General features: G+C 43.7%; 1 protein-coding gene and 1 pseudogene across 1 annotated transcript; one reads left to right on the top strand and one right to left on the bottom strand.

Annotated features, from left to right (window-relative positions):
• Window positions 1–1,183: 1,183 nt before the first annotated feature.
• Window positions 1,184–10,639, bottom strand: ADAMTS1 (ADAM metallopeptidase with thrombospondin type 1 motif 1). Its single transcript, XM_055421717.2, has 9 exons — window positions 9,463–10,639; window positions 7,486–7,832; window positions 6,849–6,981; window positions 6,296–6,463; window positions 5,569–5,855; window positions 5,159–5,345; window positions 4,894–5,069; window positions 3,746–3,921; window positions 1,184–3,577 (listed from the first exon to the last, which is right to left on the bottom strand). The coding sequence occupies exons 1-9, from the start codon at window positions 10,190–10,192 to the stop codon at window positions 2,878–2,880; spliced, it is 2,904 nt and encodes a 967-aa protein (XP_055277692.1). The 5' UTR covers window positions 10,193–10,639; the 3' UTR covers window positions 1,184–2,877.
• On the top strand, window positions 10,334–11,739 carry LOC148778707 (uncharacterized; annotated as a pseudogene).
• The last annotated feature ends 15,827 nt before the right edge of the window (window positions 11,740–27,566 follow it).

Below are 27,566 nucleotides of genomic sequence, written 5' to 3'. Positions count from 1 at the left end.
AGTAATTGAAGTTAAGGACATTGTGCGTGTGTGTGTCCTCCGTGTCACTTACTATGGGGATTTGTACCATGATAATATAGGCAAACAATGTTGTAGAGGTTGTTGGTGCAAAAAGCATGTTAGGTCACCAAATTGCATGGCCAAATTTTATCTTTAACTGAGTTCTATGGGACTAGTGCTCACAGTGTGAGGTTTCATTTTCCCCTTTCAGCCTGGTGGGCAGTAGGTAAGAAAAATCTTAACCAGAGATTAGCACGCCTGTTCCCTCCTCTGCCCCATGCACCTGGCTCCTGAAAATCTTAAATTCAACTGCTCAGGGGAAGAACACCTTGAGTTATTCTGAAGGCAAGTTAGAATTATCACAGGAATCTGCAATTAGCAGGTTATATAGAACTACTTGAGAAAGGAGGGTAAAAAAGAGGATGAAAATGTAAAGTTGGAAATGTTTGTGGTTAACCACATAATCCGAGTCTTCTAGTAAATACGCTATTTCCTGAGCAAAATGTAGTTACTTTGGAAGTGATCTGAACTTTTAAAGTCACCCATATACTATTTTGTATTTAAAATATAGTGACTTACAAAAGGTACCGAGAGAGAGTGGCTTGGGTCTTTCAGGGTCTCTCCAGAACATCCAGTGTACTCCTAAACAGCAAATGAAACATTTGAGGAGCTTGGCTCACTGAGCATGCCTATCCCAAATGTAATTTATGAAGCATCATTTTCTATGCATTAGCTTAAATGCATGTGTGCATGTTAAGTCGTTTCAGTCGTGTCTGAGTCTTTGCGACCCTATGGGCCTTAGCCCACCAGGCTTCTCTGTCCATGGGGTTCTCCAGACAAGGATGCTGGAGTGGGTTGCCATGCCCTCCTCCAGGGGATCTTCCTTACCCAGGGATTGAACCCGCGTCTACCACATTGCAGGTAGATTCTTCACTGCTGAGTCATCAAGGAAGCCCACGGACTTAAACTCACATAATTTTACATATTGGGTTGGCCCAAAAGTTTGTTCATGTTTTTCTGTAACAGTTTATAGAACGAATGAACTTTTGGGGCAACTCAATACATGATGTAATTGAGGAAGATATACAAATTCAAATGCATCCTGAACCTGATCTTTTTTCATTTAATATGTTATACATAAGAAGTTGGCAAACTATGCCCACAGAACAAATTTGGTCCACTGTTTCAGAAATAAAGCTTTATTAATACACCACCATGCCCATTCACTTATGCACTGTCTGTCACTTTCATGTTACAATGGCACGATTGAGTAAGTTGTGACGGAGATGGTATGACGTACAAAATCTATTTACCATTTGTCTCACAACAGAAAAAGTTGGCCAACACTGGTGTATATTATTACGCTAGTAACAAACCTATCACCAAAGATATAATAGATATCTTTCTCTGTAGCAATCACATTACACCAAAGATACAAAAAATACATTTCATTAGAACAAATCTTACTTCCAAGATACTTAAGAAAATATTCTGTCTTCAAATTCACTATCTATGTCTCAGCTTTCCTTCGCAGGGGTTAATTCTCATTAAAACAAGACACACATTCAAAAAGTGTCCTTTTATTATTTCTAGTAACATATATCGTATAAATACTCTATTTTTATATGACCTTTTACAAACGCGATATAACTTAAAAGTTTTATCATTAGAAAGAAATGTATAAAAATAAATATGTTATTATAGGCATTTATTACAAACTATAGTCCTTCTTAGAAGGAACACCCAAACCAATACTTATAAAGTACATAGAATTTATAGTAATGTATTTTACTATATACATATGGAAAAAAAGAGTCATTTTCTTTCATAGTAGAAGAGCTGAACAGACATTCACCAGGATATGACTGTTGGACCAGCTGCTGGGGGTGGACCAGCCGCTACCCCTCAGTAGCCTCCCCGCCACGAGACATGTGATCTCAAGGTCCCCGACACTGGGGAGCCTGTTGTACACACCCCATTCTCGTTCTGGCATTACATTCTTTTTTTTTTGGTGATCTTACTGACTCTCTTCAGACACAAACTGTTTTTTTTTTTTTTTTTTTTTCCCACATGCACATTCCTTAAGTCGGCTTACGTCAGGAGGAAAGAAATACAGGAGGTCCCCAGGTCATCAGGCCTCCTCTAGCTTTTACCAGCATCTGATACATCACTGCTGTTTTTTTTCTTTTCCCCTTGTAGAATTTATGGTGTGTTTACAAATACATGCAATTGTTTCTTCGTCAAAAGGCATTCACAAAGAAAGACACAATAATGACAGGAGGAAAGATGGGAGTCTTGTGAGTCATGGACATTGCGAAGCATTTCTCGTGCTGGGCAGTCCTGAATTCTTAACTCCCAGACGGCATAAACATTCTCTGAAACCATAGCAGCCCGGTACAGTGATGGTCAAAGATCCTGTGTGCATTCCTTTCTCTCTCCATTGATAGTGAGGTAAAGTAAGCCGCGTCTTAAAGCAAAAATCTCACCTTCCTCCTGCATTTCATTTCCCAACCTCCGTGATACACAGTATTTCGTCAGTATCAGGAAGCAGGGATTGTTCATATTTCTTAAACTTACTTTTAACCACTGCTTCTATTTTCATAAGAACTTGTCAGGAACCTCACAAAAGAAATGATAATGCCCTGGGGCTTTCTTGTGCTACCTCATTGGTCAGATTTGAATAGTCCTCATAAACTACCCTATCAGAATAGATTTGTAACTGGCAGGAAATGCTAATGATCTAACTTCTTTTCTACCTCCCAACTCATCGCCAGCCCTGGTTGATCACCAGGGCAAGGCGCCCTGGGTTCCTCCAGTCTTCTTGATTTCAGTGCATCAGCCCTTCCCCACTGCCCCGTCCCTCACCACCACCCGTGCTTAACTGCACTCTGCTATCGTGCAGAAGTCTATGTAGTGTTTAGGTTTCTTTAAAGGATCGCAGCTCTCAGGAGACAATGCCCCCCCATCATGGGACAGACACTGCAAGGTTCTCTTTTTGTAACCCTTCCCGCAAGTCTTGGAACACGGCGACCAGTCCCCCAGATGCCAGCGGGGGCAAGGCAGGTCCGCACAAGGTCTGGTGCTGGCCGGCTTCACTTCCTTGGCGCACTCTGAAGCAGGCTGCCCGTTGATGTCCCGGCACTCCACGAGCCTCCTCTGCACACCCAGCCCACATGACTTGGAACACTCGCCCCACTCTTCAATGACCCACTCCGAGAAAGTAGGGATGGCGTTGAAAGATTCCTTCTTCTTCTTCACGAAATAAGTGTATTTAATTTTGGGTCGGAGAGCATTGCCCACCGTCAGGACTTGGAAGGTTAAGGGCTCCTTGAGAGGGCTGAAGCTTCGAATTCTTTCCAGCGCTGCCGAGGAGCCGCTGTACCTCAGGACACTACCTTTGTGCGTGATGTCTTGCTCCAAAGTGGACAGAGTGAAGTCACCATTCAGTATATACGTGCCATCAGCAGCTTTGATGGCCAGGAAGCTCCCATTATTCCTGGATCCTCTCTGATTCCGTTGCTTCACTTCAATGTTTGTGGCTCCAGTTGGAATTGTGACGATATCGTGATAGCCGGGTCTGCAGGCAAGGAAAATAGAGAGAAAAATCTCTGTCACTGGTTCATTATGTCACTTAGCTTGAAACATCAGGCAATCAGGTAAGAAAGTAATTTTTAACCAGACCTGTAAGAAGTTAGTTACATGGAAATGATAAGAATCTTCAGGAGTAAGGCATTTTAACACTTACTTTGCACTGGTAAGTGAACCTGATATTTTCTTGCATGTAGATCCATTTCCTCCACAGACGCCACATTTATCGAACTTCTTTTTGGAGTCTATGATGCGATCACAGCCAGCTTTCACACACTGTCCTTGCACACAGATGGAGGTGGAGTCTGGGCTACATGGGGTGCCATCCACCACCTGAAAAAGGAAGGACATGTACCTGGTGTCACACATTAATTAATGAGGGCAAGAGATGATGCTAGGATAAGTCTGAAAGTCTTCCTCATTAACATTACATTTCTATCAAAATTAAAATAGTACTCTGCACACTATCCTTCTCTTTGGCTTTTCTTTTTTCCAAAGACATCTGAAATATTACAAAGTTATAGATTATCTGTGTACTATCTCACTTTTAGCTAAGGTCAATGAAAGCAGAGCTTTCAGTCAATTTGGTTACTGCTGTATCCTCAGTGTCTAGAATACTACCTGGCAAGAACTGCTGCTGATAAATCACTTGTATGTTGAATCTGCAACTGGGGACTATTTTCCTAGCCTACAGTGATCATGACTCATGATTATCTCAACCAAATTCAATTCCATTCTCTATCTCAGAGCCAGATTTGTCCCCTCAACAAAACAGCGAAGCTATGCTTCTACTAGTTCAATATATGTTCTTAAACAAGCGTTCTCAATGCTCAAGCTTTCATTATAAGTCCATTTGCACCTGCTACTGCTAGACACCCAGTAACAAGGACTTTTGACTATCTTAAATTATTTTCCAAAACCAAGAGATGGTTTTTGTGTTAATATATGATTTACCAATCCGTGCATACAGGGCTTTTCTTCAAGAGTAATAATAAGCCACTGCAGGAATCATTAAGCACTGGATTCAGGCTTTATACATAACCCCAAACAGCACAAGACTCAAAGCAGGCAGCTACCAATGTATCCAGAAGCAAAGTTGTCCTAACTTGAAATTGAACATGCTGATACATAAATTTAATATATATAATTTTGACTTTATACTTAATACATTAAGTATATTTATAATAATTAAATATTATACATAAACAAGTCAGTATAAAAATATTAAACAACAAAGGTTTCATGAAAAGATAGCAAGCCAAGGCTCGGGTTCTTAGACCAACAGTCCAAAGAAAAAGTCACTACCTTGGGCTGCAAAACGAAGAAGTAGCCAGTGCCTCTGGCTTGACAGATAAGCTTGCACCTGTCCTTGGGTGAGACTCCCGCGTATTTGGGTGTCCACTCCACTGCGGGCCCGCTGCCAAAGGAAGCTTTGGAGAATTCATTGTGTGCCTCACACTGCTCCGCTCTAAAGGATTTTCCTGGAAAGAGAAGGAGATGATGACGTTATCCCTTTCCAAGCTTCAAGTGCCCGTCTGCGGAGCGTCCTTTTGGCCTCCTCCCTGCTCACCGTCATTCTCCGGGCAGTCCTGTGTGTTGCAGGACCTGAAGCGCACGCGCCTGCCCTCGCAGTATTTTCCTCCGTTCTTCGGCACGGGGTCGTCACACTCCCTCCTGGTATACTGAACTCCACCACCACACGTTCTCGAGCAGTCTCTCCAGGGCCCCCACGGCCCCCAGCTTCCATGAACAGGGGTCTAAACAGAGACACAAATCATTAGTGTTAGAATCCTCTATGGCAACCCTTTCAGGAAATAGAAGAGAAAGATACAGGACACAGAATCAATGATGCGAATCTTTCCTGTATCCCTGCCAGAGGCTATAGGTCAGGTTGCTCATGTAGCGTCAAATGTCTGAGAATCACTTGGTCATTTTCCCTTCTGAATGTCAAAGGAGCATGCGTTGCTGTGGATAACTCACATCAAAGTCCTCCTCGTCGGTCTTGTTCAGGCACTGGCCGTTGACACACCATTTCCCCTCTCCGCAGCTGGTGCCGTCAGCCCAGGGGAAGTGTTTGGTCTGGCACACCGGCAAACCGCCAGAGATGCCCGTGCACCAGAGGGTCTTGCAGGTGCTGGCCGTGTCCGGGCAGTGTCTGGACTCCTCTCCAAATGTGAGCTGGCACTGTCGGCTGGCGTTGTACAAGGTCCCTGGGAAATCGGAGGGGAGCTCTATGGGGCTTTGGGGCTCGTCCATCAAACATTCACCTGCAAAGAAAATAGCAATGAATGTTAACAAATAGTTAACTAAAGGCACGCAGGGGACAGGTCAGTTTCAGGAAAGATTTATCATAAGAGATGATACACAGCAAAGTGATTTGAAAGCTGAAGGGTTTGGGAGAGATGTGCCAGAGAGATTTAAATTATTGTTAAGATGTTATTCTTAATGAGTTATTTCTGCCTTAACAATGTCAGGAAATCATTGTTCTGCTAAACACTCAAGTTCATGTACTCTGGGAGCTTCTTGGCCAGAGCACTATCTTTTATTGGAAATTCAGGTTTAAAAATGTATGCTCTTGACAATGAAAGTCATTTTGAAGGGAGAAAGGGAAAAGAACAGAACAGAAAGAAAGAGCTCATTTAACAAGTACTGTATGAACACGCGGCTGGTTGGATAACATCTAGAAAGAGTAGCTGGAGTGTCTTACCATGACCATTATCCAGAAATGTTGTAATCATGGAGGCACTGCAGGGAGACCAGGGCTGGTTGTGGTCCAGATTGGAAAGCATTGACGCCATCATGTGGGAATCCCGGTTGACACCGTTAAGGCCGGCACATTGCTTGGCATCATCATGGGGCATGTTAAACACGTGGCCTAAGAAGAAATCCAAGACTCACATGAAAACATGGCATTTGCAGCATTTTTTTTCCCCCAACAGGGATTCATCTGTCTCAAAGTGATATTTCTAAAGAAGAAATGTATCCAGATACCATCTATTTTAGAGACAGTGACTACTTTTTACAGGGTGTGAACCAATGTGTGAATTTCCAAATGTGTCCCTAGCTCCGACTCTCTGATTCTGAATTCTAATAAAGATAATCACGCTGAGAATCGTGCAAAAGCATTTTCTGCAGATTTTAGGGAGCTCTGGCACCTAAAATGGCAATATAATCTGCAGACGCTCCCTCTAACAGTAATACCTAGTTTATCAGCTTGAATTCATGAATGGCGCTTAACTCGCACTCTGGAATGGACTTACCTAATTCGTGAGCAGTAGTGAAGGCGGCTTGTAAGCCATCATCCTCTATGACCGAGCAGCTTCTGGTGGGATGACATATAGTGCCAACATCCGCCATCCCAAGAGTATCACATGTCTGGGCACCACACAGGTCCTACAAGAAGCAGAGATTTGCCCTTATTAATACACACACAGGATGAACTTCCGGATCAAACTGCTTGGCAGGGTGTAGCTTCACATGTGCTTTGGAGTATCTACATTCTTTGTTACTGAGTAGCTCTTTTAGGAGTATTTTGTGTGACTTTAAGATTTTCCCCTAATGCATTCAACTAGGACTGTGAAACATCTTTCAACTTGAGATGTTAAAGCTATGGAAGGAATTCCCTGGTGGTCCAGTGGCTAAGACTTTAAGTTCCCAATGCAGGGGGCCCAGGTTCGATCCCTGGTCAGGGAGCTAGATCCCATATGCTGTAGCTAAAGATCCTGCATGCTGCAAGTAAATAAATAATAAAATAAAATTTTGAAAATTAGGAAAGATTAATCATGCTAGCCAGTGAAAAAATACTAAGTGTGAAAATATTGGTAAAATACCTTCCATACATTTGTTACAAAACTGACTCCCCAGGGAGTCCTGTCATGATTGATGCCTTCCTCTCACCTCTCTGGTGAATAGAATCGCCGTGTCATAGTGCTCCGCATCATGGTCACTGGGCGTGTTGTGCTGTTTCTGCCAGCTGCAGAAGTTCCGCAGCGTGAGGGCAGCGTTGGAAGTCACTTCTGGGCCCTTCTGGGCCTCGTAGATGACCAGGATCTTCACCACCACCAGGCTCACTGAATTCCGAATGCTGGGGTGTTTGTATAACCGGGCCGCCACGGAGAACAAGGTCAGAAGGTAGTGCTTTAGCCCACTGCCGTGGAACTCGGCCATGGACTGGTCAGCCACAAGCATCGTTTCCACATAGCGGGGGCTGGACACAAATCGCTTCTTTCTTAGGTTTCCAGTTCCTGTAAAGACACAAGAAAGATCATTTGCTGGGGACAGTCTAGCCAAGAATAGTTTACCTTCCTAGAGTATATAAGGAAAGCCTAACCAGTCAAAGCAAATAATACAAAAATACACCCGGGGGGCAAATAATAACAAAAATATTTGCATCTCTGTTCACTGCAAATGTTATTTTTAAAGTTTTCTCCTTACTGTAAATGTAAAGGCCATGTGCTCCTTTGAGGGGATCAGGTTTTTTTTTAAAGTAGCATTTTTTTTAAAATCTTCTTTGAAATCATGCAATCTGAGAAAAGCAGGATGAACACCCCTCTTTCCAGTCGTAGTAAAATCTTGGAGCAAGGGGAGCAGGCAGAGCCCCTGAGTCACTCTTTCACAGGCCAGGACTCAAATCCTGAATGAGATCATCAGGCTCCACGTGGAAGGCCCCGGGCAGGGCTGGGGCCTCTGCCAAGGGGCCGGGCCTGAAGGAATCTCAGCCCGCACGGCTCGGCTCTCTCATTCCAGGGGTCCCTGGGGGTGCTCGGCTCAGGCCATATCCGGCACGAGGACCACCCAGTCTGCCCCGGCGCCTACGGCCCGGACTCCTACCGCCACACGGAAAGAAAGTTCGTGCTGCAGATTCCGGGGTGGGGGTGGGGGTGGGGGCACGGTTAATTATTTAGAAAAGAGTTCTCTGACTCCTGACCATGAACCAGCCCCCCGCCCAGGGAAGTCCTACCCTGGGCTCTGATCACGTAACTGCTTCCAGGAGCAGACGGACGGGGGAGAAGAATTTTACATTTTGCAAGCCGGGGAGAGAAAGTGAAGAAAGGGACAAGGCACCAAAGTGACAAGGAAAAGAACTCCAGCAGAAGCAAGGCACGCAGCAGAGTCCGAGGAAGGCGTGGCAGGAAGGATCGCGGTGACTAACTTTGCAACAGTGTTTCGGAGCAGAAGGGTGGCTGCGAGAGGGAGCGCACGCGGGGAGGCTGGTGGGAGGCGCGGAGGCGGGGCGAGCCGCGCGGAGAGACCTCCCAGGCAGGTCCAGCCGAGGGGCCCCGCCGCCGTCGGCCGGTCGGGGTCAGCCTGGTAAGCCGGGAAGGGGACACCGGCCAGCGGAACAGAGTTCCTAACACAGCTGTCCAGGCTCGAGGGCTGCGCATTCCGAGGGTCTCTCTCCCCCGCCCTCCATCTCCGCCCTCCTCCGGTCTCCGGGTGCGCGAACAGCCAGCGGTTACAAAACTAAGCGGCCAGTTACAACTCGACCGAACGACACACGGACGATCATTCGCAAGAAATTAACAAGGCAGAAAGAAGTCGCACAAGCTCACTTTCGACCGAAGTGGGAGGAGCTGAGTTACCAGCTCTCCCTTCCAGATCCAAACGCTTCTTCTTAGCAGAAAAAAGAAAAGACAAGAAAAACAAAACCAAAAAACAACCCACTGATAACTTCTGTCCTCTCTTGACCATTCATGATCAGGGCAAATGGTGCCAGATCTTAAACCACAAGTCACCACCACCTCTCGGTCCTGTCCGCAGACGCAGGCTTCCGTCTGCCAACAGGACTTTACCCTCAAGTCGTGCAGCCCAGAGAAGGAAGGGAGGGGGAGATGAATGGAGAGACAAGTGGGAGCCGCTCTTCTGGACTGATACCTGTTCGGTGTCCCGGGCGCGGTGGCGCTCGGCCCCGCGGCGCCCCCTGCACAGTGGCGTCCTCGCCCTCCGGCCCCGCGCCCCCCGCCAGCTGGGTCTCGTCATCCAAGACCCCGCACTTGGCGCCGCCGTCGCCCCGCCGCCTCCGCCGCAGGAGATGGAACTGCCGCCCGGCCGGTGGCTCCTCCCCGGCGGCGGCGGCGGCGGCTGGGGCGAGGCTCAAGGTGGCGGCGGCGGGCGCGGGATGGATGAAGTACTCCTCGCCCTGCAGGTAGAAGGCGCCGCGCACTCCCTCGCAGAGGCTGAGCGCCGCGGCGGAGCTGGGATCGCCGTTGACCGTGCCAGAGTAGAAGCAGTGCGCCAGGTCGCCCACCGGATCAGAACGCGGCACGTCCGGCTCGGGTCTGCGTCCCACCGTCTGGAGCGTGAAGCCGGGTGCCAGGAAGCCGCGGTCGGGCTGCAGCTCCAGGCTCAGCTGCCGACCGAAGGCGTCCAGGCGGAGGTGCGCGGTCCTGAGTCCCGGGTCGCGCTCCAGCGCCGGCAGCACCAGCTCCTCGTCCTCCTCGGCGGGGCGCCCGTGCGCGCCCGGCAAGGCCAGCAGCGCCGCGGCCGCGGCGAGGAGCAGCAGCGGTGCGGGAGCAGGCTGCAAGCCCCGAGCCCTCGGCGCCGCGTGCCTCATGTCGCCTCCTGCCGTGCGCTTTCGGAACCCCGCGGGGACGGCGCGCTGCATTCGGGAGGAACCGCGCGCCTCCGAGCGCTGAGCGCACTGGCTATTGTCCGGGTCCGGAGCGAGGAGCCTCGCCAGCTTGGCTCGGGGCTGTTAACAAGTTACTCTGATTCTTGCAAAAGGGCGCGCAGAGCCCAGCCTCCGATGGGGCTCCCGGAGTCACTAAAGAGCAGGCGCTGCAGTTCTGTCGGCGCGCGGGAAGTTCTTCTTCTGGCGAAGAGTTGGAGGCACCGCGCAGCAGGCGCTGGCGGGGTGGCTGCTGCGGAGAAGCGTAGCGCCCCGGGACGCCTCCGGGGCCGGGGCGACGGGCCACACGAGGATCGGCGTCCGGAGACCCCCTTCGGTCTCCGCCTCGGTCGCAGTGCACCTCGCTCAGCGCAGGGCTCAGTCCTCTCGGCCCTTCTGGGCGCACTGGCAATGAGACACCCCAGGCTCTGAGCCGCTTTCCAGCGAGTGCAAGAACAGAGCAGCCCCGGCCGCCTTTTTATATCTTAGACTGAGTCTCCGCCCCTCCCTGACCCCCCTTCCCTCCTCCCTCTTGGCCGCCTTTCTATCCCCGGGACCCCGCCCCCTAAACTCAGTCTGGGCTAAACAGAGCGGTGCGCGAGCCGGGGCGGGGGAAGGGACTGGCTCGGCGCCACGCGCTCGTCAATCTGGGGGTGGAAGACTCAGGAGGGGCCCTGTGACCAGCCCTTTGCAAGTCTGGGGCTGCTGCTGGGAGAAGGTCCTCTCTCCCACCGCCCTTTCCACCCGCCGTCTTCTGCCCGGACAGACGGGACAAGGTCCCTCTCCCGCGCGGGAGGGAGCCCGAGGATGCCAGTTGCGGGATGGAGAGCGGAGTCCCTTCTCCAAGGTTTCCCCTCTCGGGCTGTCCCTGCGCCGCCTTCCTCTCTCAGCGCACCCCACTCCCCCCGCCAGCCTCCTCCTCTTCATGCCGGGAGATGAGCCAGGGCTCCCCTTTCTAGCAAAACACCCCACTCCAGCTCTCCATCTCCCGGGCCTGCCTCAGGCCTGTTTGCAGCGTGCTCTTTCTTTGCCCCAACTGTTCTCTGGCAAGCTGGGTAGGGCCAGCGCGTCCCCTAGAAAGCGTGCCTGGGTGAGGAGGCCAGGAGACATGTACAGGGGCCTTGATTTGAAAGCGCGTTTGGCATCGACCTTCACACCGGTCATCTGCCCTCGCCTCCCGCAACTCCCATCCCGTCCCCCTCCGCCCCGGGCCTTAGAAATTTCTCGGTGGAGACCCGGGTTCACACTTCCGGAAGAGGTGATCTGGCACGCGGTTCCACTCCCCGGGGCCTGGGGAGGGGCGTGCGCATTCTCGTCTTTGGGGGAAATACTTCACTCCCGCCCAGTCGGCCTTCTTCCACCTACTAGCAGCTGCGGGGCAGAGGCCAGCTGGGCACAAACGTCCAGGAACCCTACTTTTCCACCCAGAGAGTGGCGGCATCGCTGGGGCTAGAAAGGATGCGGTGGGCAAACCAGGGGTCCCCGACCCCTTCCCGCTTTCCCCCGAGGAAGCGGAGAGGCAGTCGGAAACCCAGAAAAGCTGAGCCTTTGCACCTCTAGCTAGGTTTCTAAGCAAAATCCCCAGCAGGTCGTCCATCGAAAAAGAGGGAGGGGCCCAGTGACACAGAGGAAGGAAATGTTTCATAACGTTTTCCCAGGCGGAAAACCACGGGGGACAATGGTGAGAACGACCGCCCCAAGCCCGGGGCCGACCGAGTCCCTCACCCTCGCGCGCTCCCACTGCCTCGCCTGGCCGCGTCTCTCCGGTCTCGCCGCCCCCGCCCGCCCCCTCAGTTTTCATCGAGTTTGATCTCGGTCTTTTACGTCCCTCCACCCCAGGTCGTCCCAAATTCATTCTGTTCCAGTTCTCTGCAAGTTCTCCCACGCGTCCCCTTTCCAGTGTTTGCACACAGAGAAAATAAAACAAAACAAACTTTCCAACGTCGTCTTTCCTCTAGTTCTAGATCACCTACTTGAAAAACAAAAGCCAAAAATCTCTGCTTCCCACTCTTTAGGAAAGATCGGATAGGAAAGAATGGCACGGAGAAAGCCAAAAGCCGTCTCACCCTTGAAAGGGTTTAAGATAACCCCTGGTCCGTACACTTAGGCAGCATGGATGTTTTTTAAATGTGATTTTCCTTTCCTGAGGTCATTGTCCTAGATGAATGCGTAAGCCAGGAATTATGTATATTTTAACAACAGAAATTGCATACATTTTAGCAGCAGATTAAGGCATCTCAATGACTAGCTTTTTCTTCCCTCCTCCTCTCTAACACTAATATTTTGATCCTGTTTCTGCCCTCCCCCTTTCATCCAATCTCTCACCCCATTTCATTTTCCTTCAGATTTAATACTGACATACACACTCATGAGTGGCCCCATTCATTCCTACACTGTCTCGCCTAACTCATTCTGTTCATCTTTGAACTAAAATTTACTTCTCTCTGTAGAGTTTCATTTCCCAAATTACCCCTTCTTCTCAGTCTGTAAACCTTTCCCTCCCCTGTTACAGTAGTTACTTAATGTTCTGTTTTTCATTTCTTGTATTCTTTCTCTCCAGCTAGTTCAAAGATGAGATATACTTAGGAGAACATTTGGAAAAAAAAGTCATTTTGCTCTTTAAAGATCTTGACTGTGGAATCATGAAAACGTGATAGCAAAGTTATCAATACATTTTCATATCTCATGCTCAGAACAGGGCTCTGGAAACATGATGACCTGCAGGTGGGCCCCACACTGGCTTTGAGATGGAGATTTCAAACACTTGCGGTGGCCCAGGGGCTGAGAGGCTTAACAGATCCATAAGGGAAAATGTGATTCTTATGAATTGGGACAAGATGGCAGATTCATAAGACCCGCAGAAAATGTGTAGTTTTCTAAAAACTCATGTAATGCATTCTAATCTGTCAACTCCCCTACGTACACTTCAGCTTTTAAAATGTATTAATGCAAGTTTGGCTTTTCGGTCGTTTCTGCCTCCAGTGCATTCTTATGGGAGTTTGTTTAATTCAAGGCATACATTTCTAATCTTGAATGGCTTACCTCAAATCTATTATAATTTTTGCATATTTCACGTTGGCTATCCAAATAGAGCTGAAAAAACAAAGAGCTAAAGGCAAAAGTGGCCAGGAACATGACTTTTTTATTCACTGGGTTTCTCTCCAGAGTTCTGTTCTTTTGCGTAATGATTCCAGTCTGCTGTGCACCTGTAGTTCTGGGAAATGATTCTTTTTTAATAGCTTCAGCAGAGGCATGGATGTAAGAGCTGCCAATTACTAAGCTTGAAAAACTTCATCCATACTCAGAAGAACATTTAATTTACTTACGATTTTACTTTTTTCTAGATATCAGCACTCTTTGGGCATTTGTGGTAACACACAAACATATACACATAACATAGATGTATATTTATACAGAAAATTGTGAATTGAAAAAATAATTCTCTGTAGAAACAAGACCAACAGAGCAGAAGTTGTGCATGGTACTAGTAAAAGTGGTATGTAATATCGCGTGCATGCATAGTCCCTACTTCATGTCCAACTCTTTGCGATCCCACGCACTGTAGCCAGCCAAGCTCCTCTGTCCGTGAGATTTCCCAGGCAAGAATCCTGGAGTGGGTTTGCCGTTTTCTTCTCTGGGGGATCTTCCTGACACAGGGACTGAACTGCTGACTTGCTCGTTGGCAGGTGAGTTCTTTACCATTGAGCCACCAGGAAAGCCCTGACATGTAATATTGGGTCAATACTAAGTATGTTAACAAGTATCACATTCTCATCCTTATAAAATGTTTGCTGTTTGATTGAAACATGCATCCAAAAATCTCATGTTGTCCTGAACTCTGCCATATTTCTGATTTTCCTTGCATATACTACACAAATGCTTATGTAAAATAAATCTTGATATATTCTAATTTATAGATCTTAATCAATTTTTATTATTTGTGGGGATACTTAGTAAAATTTAAAGTATTTGCCATAAAAATATTATTACAATGAACAATTTGACCTTTTAAAAAACTTTCTTGTCCTTTGTTAACAGAGAAAAGAAAAAGTTTCATGCAATTCAAAGACACAATACTGGAATGATAGTTCTTGAGAATTGTCTTTCAAATTAAGTATCCAACAAGTCACCGTGAAAGGAGAGAATCTGGTCATATATGTGAGTTATTAGCACTGTTTTAGTGTAAACATCATGTACAGAAACATTATTATACCTATATCATAAACATGTAATGCTATTTATTCGTATTTTCAATACAAATAAATATTGGATTTACCAATTAGGCATAGGAAAACTGTTTACATTAGTTCTTCTGGGAACCTATGGTCTAAAATAATATCGGACAAATGAATAATTTTTTGGTTGTAAGTGAGAAAATAGAAAACATTTCTTTTAAACAGGTTATATAGCCAGAAATATAGCAAATATTGAAAACAGAGAAATTGATGTATATTGCATTTTGATTTACAACTGCTGTGATCCAAAGTCCCACATTTGCAAGATTCTTTCCAATCTACTTCCTTTGTTTGGCAGATGTGAAACCGAACCTTAAAAAGGTTATTATTGCCTAGGATGGTATTGCCAAGTTGGGGGCTAAGAAATGACTCTGACATATATTTTTAATCAAATTCCTATGATATTTTAGCTGCCTAATTGTTTGGTAGGTAAGTGTGTTGTCAGACTTGTTACCTCTTGTTATCGTTTTTTCCAATGATTACATTTAAATTAAGATCTGAATAGGAGTTTTCTGTCACAATAAGAAAAAAATTCCACCTTAACAGATTCACAGCCTATAGTACTTCGTTCTCAGTCCACAAGGTGGCGATGGTCTACAACAAATGATGTGTAGCTCCGTTTTTATTGTTCTTTCCCCTGATGGTTTTTGTAAAGGTTTTTACACTATTCAATCATATTTCATAAATGTTCACCAAACTTTAACTTCTGGTTAACATATTGGTTAAATTGTAACTGTAAGTGTATTTTCATTTTTAAAATCATAAAATGCCTTAGGCAACTAGTTTCCATCATGTAGCTCAGTTAACTTAAACCAAAAGTCAATTAAACTTAAGAAAACTACCTTTGAGATAATACTATGGATCACTTCTATTCATCACACGAGAGCTTTATGTAATTCAAATGATAAAATTATAGACATTCAGTTCAGTTCAGTTCAATTCAGTCGCTCAGTCGTGTCCGACTCTTCGCGGCCCCTTGAATCACAGCACGCCAGGCCTCCCTGTCCATCACCAACTCCTGGAGTTCACTCAAACCCCTGTCCATCTAGTCGGTGATGCCATCCAGCCATCTCATTCTCTGTCGTCCCCTTCTCCCGCCCCCAACCTTTCCTAGCATCAGAGTCTTTTCCAGTGAGTTCACTAAAGCAAATTAAACTTCATTCATTAAACATATTTACTAACCTACAGTATGCTTAGTGTACATGAGTACTTGACTTCAATGCTAAAGGTAACTCATTTTCTTGGTTGGAGATTTTCCTTACCAATAACGAAAAAGAACTTTAAGTGCAAAAATGAAATGTGAGAAAATTTTCTACCACCGGGTGGTGACAAAAGATAAAATTTCAAGTGTCTCTTCTGTCTGCGTACTTCTTGCTCCCAATACAAGTGACTTCCTAGTGTCAAATGAATTTAAAATTGTATTCTGGGGATTTTTTTTCTTAACCAAAAATGAATTAATATTAATACAAGATCCCTAGTTAAATAAACTCTAAAATTGAAAGTGGATAATTTTAGTCAGCAGGAGGCACATGAGACAGTAGAACAAGAAATCTGACGCAAAATCTCCCCCACTCAGCTCAAAACATATTGATTAGCTGATTGAGATAGGAATAGTCCACCCCTACTCCTCCCAACCCCTATAATTCAGCTGTCTGAACAGAGATTAGAAGTCAGTTGTCCAGATATTTGGGAAGTGATTATTGCCAATGGCAAAGAGCAGTATTTACGATGATGATTTCTAAGCTTCCTTCCCACAGGAAGGATTTAAGACTTCACAGATCTCCTCTGTATCTTAGGGAGAGGCAGTGACTGAATTATGACGTCTTGCGGCTGGCTGATAATCCACCAGGACAATTACAATGCATAGCTCAGAATCTCTGACATTTGCCTATCTTCAGAATCCTAGGACATGCTTCTCAGTCTTTCTCACTCAAAGAAAACTATACTTGCACCTCCCACTCGGGTCAATGGGTAATGACGCTGGCTGATTAGAAACCTGGCTCAGTGAGATTTCTCTTCCCAGAAGGCTCTTGGGCCATCCTAACCAGTTGAGAAGAGTGATGTCTCGGCATCTGTATCCTGTAGTCACTTGATGGTATATATTCAGCAACTAGAATATTCATGCAGATCTGTTGGAAAGCTGAGACTTAGTCTGAGGAATAGGCTCTTGAGAACGTGAGGTATGGAAGTTCTAGAGAAGCATGATGTCCATGTGTGGGATGTCTTCCCATCTCCTGCACTTAATGCGCTGAGAGCTGGAAGGCAAATCCACACTGAAAATCTGCATTCTCACATGGCCACATCCTTATCTTGTGGCTTCAGCGAGTAGATTGTCCCTGAACTTCAGGGTCCTCATGTATAAAAACATCCCAAATCATAGCAGCACTATCTACAATAGCCAAGGCATGGAAACAACTAAGTGCTCATCAACAGATGATTGACTTAGGAAGATGTAGTGTACATATACACAACGGAATGTCACTTAGTCAATAAAAGAATGAAATATTGCCATTTGCAGCAACATGAATGGACTAGAGAATTTTATACTTAGTGAAGTAAGTGAGACAGCAAAAGCCAAATGTTATATGGTATCCCTTATATATGGAATCTAAAAAATAATAAAAATGAATTTATATATGAAATAGAAACATACTCACAGACAGACACAGAAAGCAAACTTAAGGTGACAAAAGGGGAAAGGGATGGTGGGAGAATGATTAGGAATATCGGATTAACAGACACAAAGGACTCTACATAAAATAGATAAGCAACAAGGTTTTACTAAACAACACAGGAAACTATATTCAATATCTTGTAACAACTTACAATGGAAGAGAACCTGAAAATAAAATATATGGAATCACTTTACTGTACACCTGAAACTTACACAATATTATAAATCAAAGATATTTCAATAAAGAAAAGAGATAATAATAATCTTTGACTTGAAGCATCATTGTAAAAATTAAGAGACCTGATTGGCATAGAACTGTCAGTAGGAAATAGGACTGATGATTATGGGAGACTTTGAAAGTGGAGGGGAAAGAATGTCAAAAAGATCAGTGAGACTGCACGTACTGAACTCTGACCAAGAGTTTTGTCTCACTGCCATAGAACTCAGTGTGGAAATGAGCAGGATGTGCACACACATTTTTAAATGAATGCAACTGATTGATCGTCTCCACTTAGTAAGATCGCCTCGATTGCTGAGTGGGGCACAAAAGCAGAAACTGGCAGTTGGAGGCAGTTCGAGGATGTTTGCGGTGGAAAGGTACAGATCAATAAAGAGAAGTCACTGATCTCAGGGGCTATCGGCGGAAAAGCAGGATAAGAAGGACTGAGAGAGGACTTCCCTAGTGGCAGAGTGGATGAGAACCTTCCTGCCAAGTCAGGGACATGGGTTCCATCCCTGGTCCAGGAAGATTCCACTTGCCTCGGAAAAACTAAGCCCCCATACCACACCTACTGAGTCTGTGCTCTACAGCCTGTGAGCCACAACTGCTGAAGCTGCATGCTACAACTACTGAAGCCTGTGTGCCTAGAACCTGTGCTCTGCATCAAGAGAAGCCGCTGCAATGAGACGTCTGCACACCAAAATGAAGGGTAGCCCCTGTTTTGCTCACTGCAAGAAGAGAAAGCCTGAGCACAGCAAAGAAGACCCAGTGCAATGAAAAAAGAAAAATAATAATTAATTAAAAAAAAAAACTGAGACAAATAGTTTCAGAATAGTTTCAAGCCAGCAGCTTGAAAAAAGAAATGCAAGATGCCTTTCCAGAGTTATCAGTTAATGAGTTGCCTCAGAGTTAAAGTTGCCAAGAGTTCTCTGTAGGGTTTGCCTTTTTGCCATTGTTTTTAGATCTGATAAGTCTATAAGCTGACTTACTCCAGTGGGTGGGCCATTCTGAATACCTGTGTCAACAGTTGCCTTCTCCGTGTTTGCTGTGGGCATTGCTGTTCTGACCACTTTCAGGCAGATGTTAGTAACCTCATAGTAATTTCCTTCAGTCACACCCTGTATTTTGAATGCTTTCTTACCTGGGGCTCCTTGAAACTGCAGAATGGCAATCATTCAAATGTAAATGGGAAGCACAACGGAATTGATTAATAGCCACGTGGACAGCCTTTGACCAGAATAGGAGTCAGTGATTAAATGGGTCCTTTTCTGTCCCTTGGGAAAGAGTAGAGAGGAATGAGATATAAGTCTCTTCCAAGAATGTTGATAGAATCAAGCCCCAATTGTCCCCAGCAAGGTCCAGAAAAACATCTACTTCTGCTTTATTGACTATGTCAAAGCCTTTGACTGTGTGGATCACAACAAACAGTGGAAAATTCTGAACGAGATGGGAATACCAGACCACCTTACCTGCCTCCTGAGAAATCCATATGCAGGTCAAGAAGCAACAGTTAGAACTGGACACGGAACAACAGACTGGTTCCAAATAGGAAAAGGAGTACGTCAAGGTTGTATATTGTCACCCTGCTTATTTAACTTACAAGCAGAGTACATCATGAGGAACGCTGATATGGATGAAGCACAAGCTGGAATCAAGATTGCCAGGGGAAATATCAATAACCTCATATATGCAGATAACACCACCCTTATGGCAGAAAGTGAAGAAGAACTAAAGAGCCTCTTGAAAGCGAAAGAGGAGAGTGAAAAAGTTGGCTTAAAATTCAACATTCAGAAAACTAAGATTATGGCATCTGGTCCCATCACTTCATGGGAAATAGATGGGGAAACAATGGAAACAGTTAGAGACTTTATTTTTTTGGGCTCCAAAATCATTATATATGGTGATTGCAGCCATAATAAAAGATGCTTGCTCCTTGGAAGAAAAGCTATGACTAAGCTAGACAGCATATTAAAATGTAGAGACATTACTTTGCCAACAAAGGTCCGTCTAGTCAAGGCTATGGTTTTTCCAGTGGTCATGTATGGGTGTGAGAGTTGGACTGTAAAAAAAGCTGAGCAGTGAAGAATTGATGCTTTTGAACTGTGGTGTTACAGAAGACTCTTGAGAAGTCCCTTGGCAGCAAGGTGATCAAACCTGTCAATACTAAAGGAAATCAGTCCTGAATATTCATTGGAAGGACTGATGCTGAAGTTGCAATTGTAATACTTTGGTGACGTGATGTGAAGAAATGGCTCATTGGAAAAGACCCTGATGCTGGGAAAGATTAAAGGCAGGAGGAGAACGGGGTGACAGAGGATGAGATGGTTGGATGGTATCATCTACTCGAAGGACATGAGTTTGAACAAGCTCTGGGAGTTGGTGAAGGACAGGGAAGCCTGGTGTGCTGCAGTCCATGGGGGTCACAAAGAGTTGGACATGACTGACAGACTGAACTGAACTGAACTGAAGGACCAGCTGGAAAAAGCACCGTGGCATTGTCTCCCTCTTTCCCTGTCTTATTCTTGCCAGGCCCCCTCTCTTGTTCCTTAAATTTACTTATCTGCTCCTTCTGCTGCCTAAAGCTTCCAGGGCTCTCTGCACACAGGTTTTTTTCTTCACCCACCCCCCCGCCCACCCTCAAGCTCTGCTTCCTGGGCTCAACTCAGTCTGAAATAATGAATGTCGGAGGATCCTTTAGATGGGCCCACTCACTGATCACAGACACCTATGAGGGGCCCTTCGCGGGTGGTCAGTGGGTGAGACAGCCCATGGCAGCCATCGGCAATACAACTTAGCACACTCTTGCTATGGGGTGAGGTCTGCGTTTCTGTAACAACAGTGGCACTTAACAAGACTGAGGAAAAGAGCAGTTTAACAAATGTGTAGTTGGATGGCTTTTGATAGTCACTTCAGATCAGGAGTTGGTGAACCATGGCCTGAAGGCTTGGCCATCTGTTTTTGTGAACAAAGTTTAACCGGGACGTTTGTTTATGTATTGGGTATCATTGGTTTTGTGCTACCGGGCAGAGTTGAGCACACAAGTCCAAAATATTTATTATCTGGCCCTTTACAGAACAGTTTGTTGACCTTGGCCTCGGAAATCTTGAAAGAAATTTTAGAAGAGAAACTATATATTTTTCTAACTCAATTTCAAGACCTGTTATGAAACTCCAATATTTTGGCCACCTGATGTGAAGAACTGACTCACTGGAAAAGACCCTGATGGTGGGAAAGATTGGAGGCAGGAGAAGGGGACGACAGAGGATGAAATGGTTGGATGGCATCACCGACTCGATGGATGTGAGTTTGAGTAAACTCCGGGAGAGAGTGACGCACAGGGGAAGCCTGGCATGCTGCAATTCATGGGGTCGCAAAGAGATGGACCCAACTGAACAACAACGTGAAAGTCACCTTTATCTCCTGCAGTCAGAGAGCAGACTATACTGAAAAATCCGAAAATGTTTCATCTTACAGTTGTCTTATCCCAAATTAGGGTCTTCATACAAAAAGTATGGAAACTGCAAAATGAGATGAAGCCATTTGGGAGGATGACCCCGAGAGGGTTGAAGTTTCACATTCTCCTGGATCCCGCAGGCAGTCAGAGGTAGATGTCACTCCCTTGCCACAGCAAGGAAGCCTCTTTTTGCCTCTACAGTTCTCAGCAGAGTCGAGAGTTTCTCAAAAGTAATCTTGCTTCTTTGACATCTTCCCTATCTCCTTTATTCCCAGGCTCTTAGGCAAAGCTCAAAATTATTCTTGAAGAAATCTTTAAAAATTATGTGTTTATTCCACTCTGCCATTCTACTCCTCTAGGTCATAGCAGATCGGCAAGCTGAGCTCCTTGTGCTATGCAGGAGCTTCCCACTAGCTATCTGTTTCGTAAATGGTGCTGCGTATTAGTCAATGCTACTCTCTCAGTTCGTCCCACCCTCTCCTTCCCCACCTGTGTCTACAAGTCTGTTCTCTACATCTGTGCCTCTATTTTTGGCCTGAAAATAGGTTCATCAGTACCATTTTTCTAAATTCCACATATATGTGTGTGTGTCTGTTTGTGTGTGCTAATAAGTCAGAAAGAGAAAAGAACAAATATCATATATTAACAGGTGTATCTTCAAGATATTTTCGAAGAAACAATATGCATGCAAATTATGGCCTCCAAATACTTTCGAAGTTAAAATACAGAAACCTTCATAGCCAAACACATTGCACTAATAACAGGCGTATTGTCAAATTATATTTGGTTAAGATAGACTTATGACAGTATAAAACAGTTTAATATACTGTCGTGAAAATTTTGTCATCACACAAAAATTCCATTGTGAAAATGCAGGATTGCATTACTTTAAGGTTAATGATATGGCCTGTTGGAGAATGCGCAGTTAGTGAAACAGGAAACTCTGGGGGTCTGGAAGTGATAAGCAAAATAGAACAGTCCCAGCTGCCCTATGTGAGGACTTGGAGGTACTTGTCCATTACGAATGAATGTCAGTGGGATGATTCTTATCAGCTTCCCAAGCTGGCAGTAACAATTCCAGGAAACTTTCTGTTCGTCCATCTGACCTCAGGAGATTGGGCTGGAGGAATGCTGAGGGTGTGTGGGTGTGTGTGGGTGTGTGCGCGCGCACGCATGCACAAGGTAACTCACTTTGTAGCCTCAATTCCCAGTTTTCTGAGCAGTGGTTTTCTGCTGTCCCCTGCCAGATTGTGCCTCCTCTTTCATGCTGCTTCTAAATTAAGAATTCAGTGTGCTCCGGAGAACTGGGCAGCGCAAGACAGCCAGGTGTGAATGATATTACATCTGAATTCATATTTTTCTAGAAATGTATCGTGACAATAATAATATCCATTTATTGTGTGTTTGACCTTAGGTGGTGCCGTGGTAAAGAATCTGTCTGCCAATGCAGGAGATGTAAGAGATGCAGGCTTGATCCCTGTGTTGGGAAGGTCCCCTGGAAGGAGGTGGCAACCCACTCCAGTAGTCTTGACAGGAAAATCCTATGGACAGAGGAGCCTGATGGGCTACACTCCATGGGGTCACAAAGAGCTGGACATGACTAGACACACACGCACAGTGTATGTTTACTATATTCCATATACAGCTTACATATATAAACTGATTTAACCTAATGTAGTTTTATTATTTATATATCTGTATCACAGATGAAGCAATTGAAGCACAGAGAAGTTAAGAGATTTGGCCAAGCCCACACAGCTTGATGGAGTCAGGTAGTCTGATCTTTGAATCTTTAATGCTATATATATTCAGGTCACTACCAGATGATTGCCCATCTGAAATTAGTGTCCCTGACTCTTAACCCAGTTCTCTTTCTTTTGGTTAAGAGTCAGGGACACTAATTTCAGGTGGGCAATTATCTGGTAGTGACCTGAATCACAAACTCTCTGGACTTACGTTCCTAAATCTATAAAATGAGCAGGTGGGATAACTCCAGCTCAAATTTTCTATCAATTTTAAGATGATTTTAGCACTCTATTTAATTACATATTAATTAACTGTAGGTGTACAGATTGCTGTTTATTTGTGTTAATGTTATATCTCTGCTGAATAATCAGTTTATTATATACTGAGTTGTTAGTGAGGTAGTTATTACTCAGTGAAACTTTTATTTAACTAGAAAATTAATTATATTAGAAAATCAGACACATTGTTTTTTCCTGTTTCTAGAAACCTACCGTGGCTGATGGTATTATTGTCACCAGTGTCAAAAATCAATGAGGTAAAAAGAATATCAAATAAGGTTATTTTATGTAATTTATTTTTTATGTTTTCAGCTTAGCAAAGAGCCGGAGAATATAACGGCATAAAGGGTTTTAGTTTGCAAAAGTATTTAGTGCTACATTTTGTGGATTCTATTACTGAAAAAGTCATGTATATATATATATGTATATACGTCATATATATATCATATATATATAAAGAACAAAATGGATTACAAATTTCCATATTGTATCACTGAGGCAGGAAATATAAAATAAAGATTTCATTTTTATGACTTTTTAGTCATAAAAAGTGTGTCTGATTCTCAGTAGGTATATATAATGTTTTCTGGAATTCATCAACACTGTCCAAACCTAATATTTATCAAGCCCTTATGTACAAACAGTGACCTACACATTTCTCATGTACTACAGTTTTACCAAAAACAAACAAAAGGAAAACCTCCTAAACTTACAAGAGAAAGTTTCAACTAAGAATGGATAAACATATGGTCAACTTTACACTGGAATAAATCGACTTTTCTACTTTAAAGAAAAATGTGATGCCTGTCAAACTTGCTGAGCAGCTGACATTCATTCAAACTCAAGGCAACTGTACAGGCTATATATACTTCTCATCAGAAATTAGAGATGAAATAAAAGGAAGCAAGTGAAGCCAAAGGAACGTTACACAAGATCTGTGGAAAAGCACATGTTAACCACAGAGCTCTGTCTGAACACCTGTGCAGCAACTGAAGCTTCTAGAGAACACGTGGGGCATAAAGATGAGAAATACTATAGGGAGACGGAAGCCTCAAGGAAAGCATCACTTATTTATTTATCTTGATAGTTTAGGAACTAAAACCAAAGGGAATTAGTGACATTATACAGAATAAGCCAAAAGTATAAAGCAAATCCATGTAGTAATCTTTTAAAAGAATAGGAAAGAATTTTAATGAATTAGCTTTGTAATTCAGATGTCATTTTTGAGTAGCTGGGATTCAAGGACATGGTTTTTGAGAGAAAAAACTGAGTCTGTGAGTCACCATTCCCTGTCTTAAGTGCAGATGCCATGATGGAAAGTAGCTCATTAAGAACAGATTTGATGATTTTAGCGATAATGGAAAACTCGGATCATGAGAACCAGAGACAGAGAAAGATTAAAATTTTGCCATCAGCTCTTGTCAAATCACGTCTCTCTCTTTCAGTTAATTTGCACATAGAAAATGAGTGTACATAAGAAAAACTTCCCTTAAGATGATTCATCTTAAAATTTAGGATTTTATTATATGCTTTTTTTCTTTCTTTCTTGAAGTTTTCCACTTGACACTGTTGGTTAGAACAAGTACAGCAATCTTGCTCTTCTGCAGGACAGTTATTTACTGTGGATGGCTGTTGAAAGCTTCAAGTAATTTGCAATAGGCACATCATAGGTTAAAAAAATGAGAGAAGAAACTTTGCTAGCAACATAGGATCTATATGATAACTCACAGATATTTACAGACTTAGTTACTGAGAAATAGTTTAGATTCATTTTGTACTTTTAGGAAACAAGAAAAAAATATGCTAAAATCTAATTTCAAAAATCTAATAATTTTGCTGTTTAATTCATTCTGCATTTCTATAAAAACTTTCTTTAATATCATTTAAGAATTTTATCAATGTTTCCTTGTTTTTTGTAAACAATAAAAATTAGAGATGCCTATAAAACTGAAACACTAAAATGTTATTATTTGGTGTAAGGAATGACTCTGAGGCATTGTAAAAACAAAGCAAAGAACACCTTCAGCTTTCAATTTAATATTAAAATATTTAGCATTTCTTTTAATATATGATTGATTTTTTTCTTTTTAAAGGGATTGAAATAAGAAAATAAATAAGATAAAAGAAATAAGATGTTTTCTTGCTTTTCTCGTTAATGGTGGTTCAAAATAGTGCAGCTATGAGGAGAATCGTACCTTCCCAAGAAAAACAGATTCTTTTGCATTCTGTTCCCAGATTAGAAGGAGCTGCTTATATGAAAACTAAAGTGCCTGGTGAAAAACAATTTAATTTTTCTTTAATTTCTGGTAGGATATTATAGACATATATATTAGAGAAATCAACATATACCTTAAATCATATTTTTCAAATTGTGACAATACTGCTATTTTAAGCATATTATCTGAATTGGCACTTTGAGTAATATATTTTTAACGTGCAATTCTTTCAAAGGATTGACAAGTCCCATTTAAATGAAACAATTATTCAACACGACTTTTCTTCCTCAATCACTCTCTGGTAGAAGCTAAAGAAGACATTAACATATAGGCCCCAAAAGGTCCTGAAGTAGTCAGAAAGAATTGAAACAATAATTATAGTCAAATCTATATTCTTCTGACGAATGAAAGAGTCAAATATATGAATAATTTAAAATCCAAGACACACACACACACACATTTAGAAATACTTGAATAAAATTGATTTGGATGTAAATGATGATGATGGTGATGATAATAAGGATAGCTCACATTTATTGACAGCAATTTGATTGCACTATACTGGAGACTTTCCGTATATTAGCTTATTTACCCTCAAAACAGCCTTGTGAAGTAGATCCTGTTATTATTAGATGTGTATAATTGAGCTGTCCAAGGTCTTATAGTAAAGAGAGAATTTAGTCATCAGTGTTGTTCACCAAATATTTCCGGTTCTCATTTTTTTTAAGTTTTATTTGGATGTGTTTGCTTTGCAATGTTGTGTTATTTTCTGCTGTATGGCAAAATGAATTAACTGTATGTATACATATATACTCTCTTTTTTGGATCTCCTTTCCATTTGGGTCACCACACAGCACTGAGTAGAATTCCCTGTGCTCCACAGCCAGTTCCTGATAGGCTCCTATTAGTTACCCGTTTCATACGCAGTAGTGGATATATGTCAGTCCCAGTCTCCCAATTCATCCCACTTCCCTGTCCCCCCTTGGTGTTCATACATTTGTTCTTTTTGTCCGTGTCTCTATTTCTGCTTTGTAAATAGGTTCATCTGTACCATTTTCCTAAATTCCACAAGTATGCATTGTGTATGTTTTCTCTTTCTGATTGACTTCACTGTGTATGACAGTCTTTAGGTCCATCTACATCTCTGCTCTTTCTAAGAATATATTAACATTGTCTTTCCTAACCACTCTAACTGTGGAAAATTCTGAAAGAGATGGGAATACCAGACCACCTGACCTGCCTCTTGAGAAACCTGTATGCAGGTCAGGAAGAAACAGTTAGAACTGGACGTGGAACAACAGACTGGTTCCAAATAGGAAAAGGAGTACATCAAGGCTGTATATTGTCACCCTGCTTATTTAACTTACATGCGGAGTACATCATGAGAAACACTGGGCTGGAAGAAGGACAAGCTGGAATCAAGATTGCCAGGAGAGATATCAATAACCTCAGATATGCAGATAACACCACCCTTATGGTAGACAGTGAAGAGGAACTCAAAAGCCTCTTGATGAAAGTGAAAGAGGAGAGTGAAGAAGTTAGCTTAAAGCTCAACATTCAGAAAACTAAGATCATGGCATCTGGTCCCATCACTTCATGGCAAATAGATGGGGAAATAGTGGAAACATGTCAGACTTTATTTCTGGGGGCTCCAAAATCACTGCAGGTGGTGACTGCAACCATGAAATTAAAAGACGCTTACTCCTTGGAAGGAAAGTTATGACCAACCTAGACAGCATATGAAAAAGCAGAGACATTACTTTGCCAACAAAGGTCCGTCTAGTCAAGGCTATGGTTTTTCCAGTGGTCATGTATGGATGTGAGAGTTGGACTGTAAAGAAAGCTGAGCACTGAAGAACTGATGCTTTTGAACTGTGGTGTTGGAGAAGACTCTTGAGAGTCCCTTGGACTGCAAGGAGATCCATCTAGTCCATCCTAAAGGAGATCGGTTCTGGGTGTTCACTGGAAGGACTGATGTTGAAGCTGAAACTCCAATACTTCGGCCACTTGTTGCGAAGAACTGACTTATTTGAAAAGACCCTGATGCTGGGAAAGATTGAGGACGGGAGTTGAAGGGGACAACAAAGGATGAGATGGTTGGATGGCATCTCCGACTCAATGGACATGGGTCTGGGTAAACTCCAGAAGTTGGTGATGGACAAGGAAGCCTGGCGTGCTGCGGTTCATGGGGTTGCGAACACGACTGAGCGACTGAACTGAACTGAACCATTGTAAGTTAGGTGTATCTTTCTTTAATACATTGTGAGCAGAGTGATTTGTTCTGGTCAGAACTGCTTGGGGGAGGAATAGAGGATAAAAAGAGACAACCCTCTGTGATGTAGACATGTGGAGACTGCTGAACTTCAAAGATCAAGCAGGAATTGAGAAAACTCTTTGGCATCCCAGACATCACACGGAGTGCAAGGCATGTGGTGCTCCGAAGTATTAATAACAAACGCTAACCTAAATGGACTCATTCCCCCATAAAATGGACCAGATAAAAGAAGAGGTGTACTCATTTCTGAGAATACATTCTAGATATCACAGT

Source organism: Moschus berezovskii, chromosome 1, assembly GCF_049115385.1.
Source record: "Moschus berezovskii isolate FMDL1 chromosome 1, NW_MosBer_1.0, whole genome shotgun sequence".
NCBI lineage: Eukaryota > Metazoa > Chordata > Mammalia > Artiodactyla > Moschidae > Moschus > Moschus berezovskii.
Note: the sequence above shows the minus strand (reverse complement) of the source record. Positions and strands in the feature narration are given on the sequence as shown.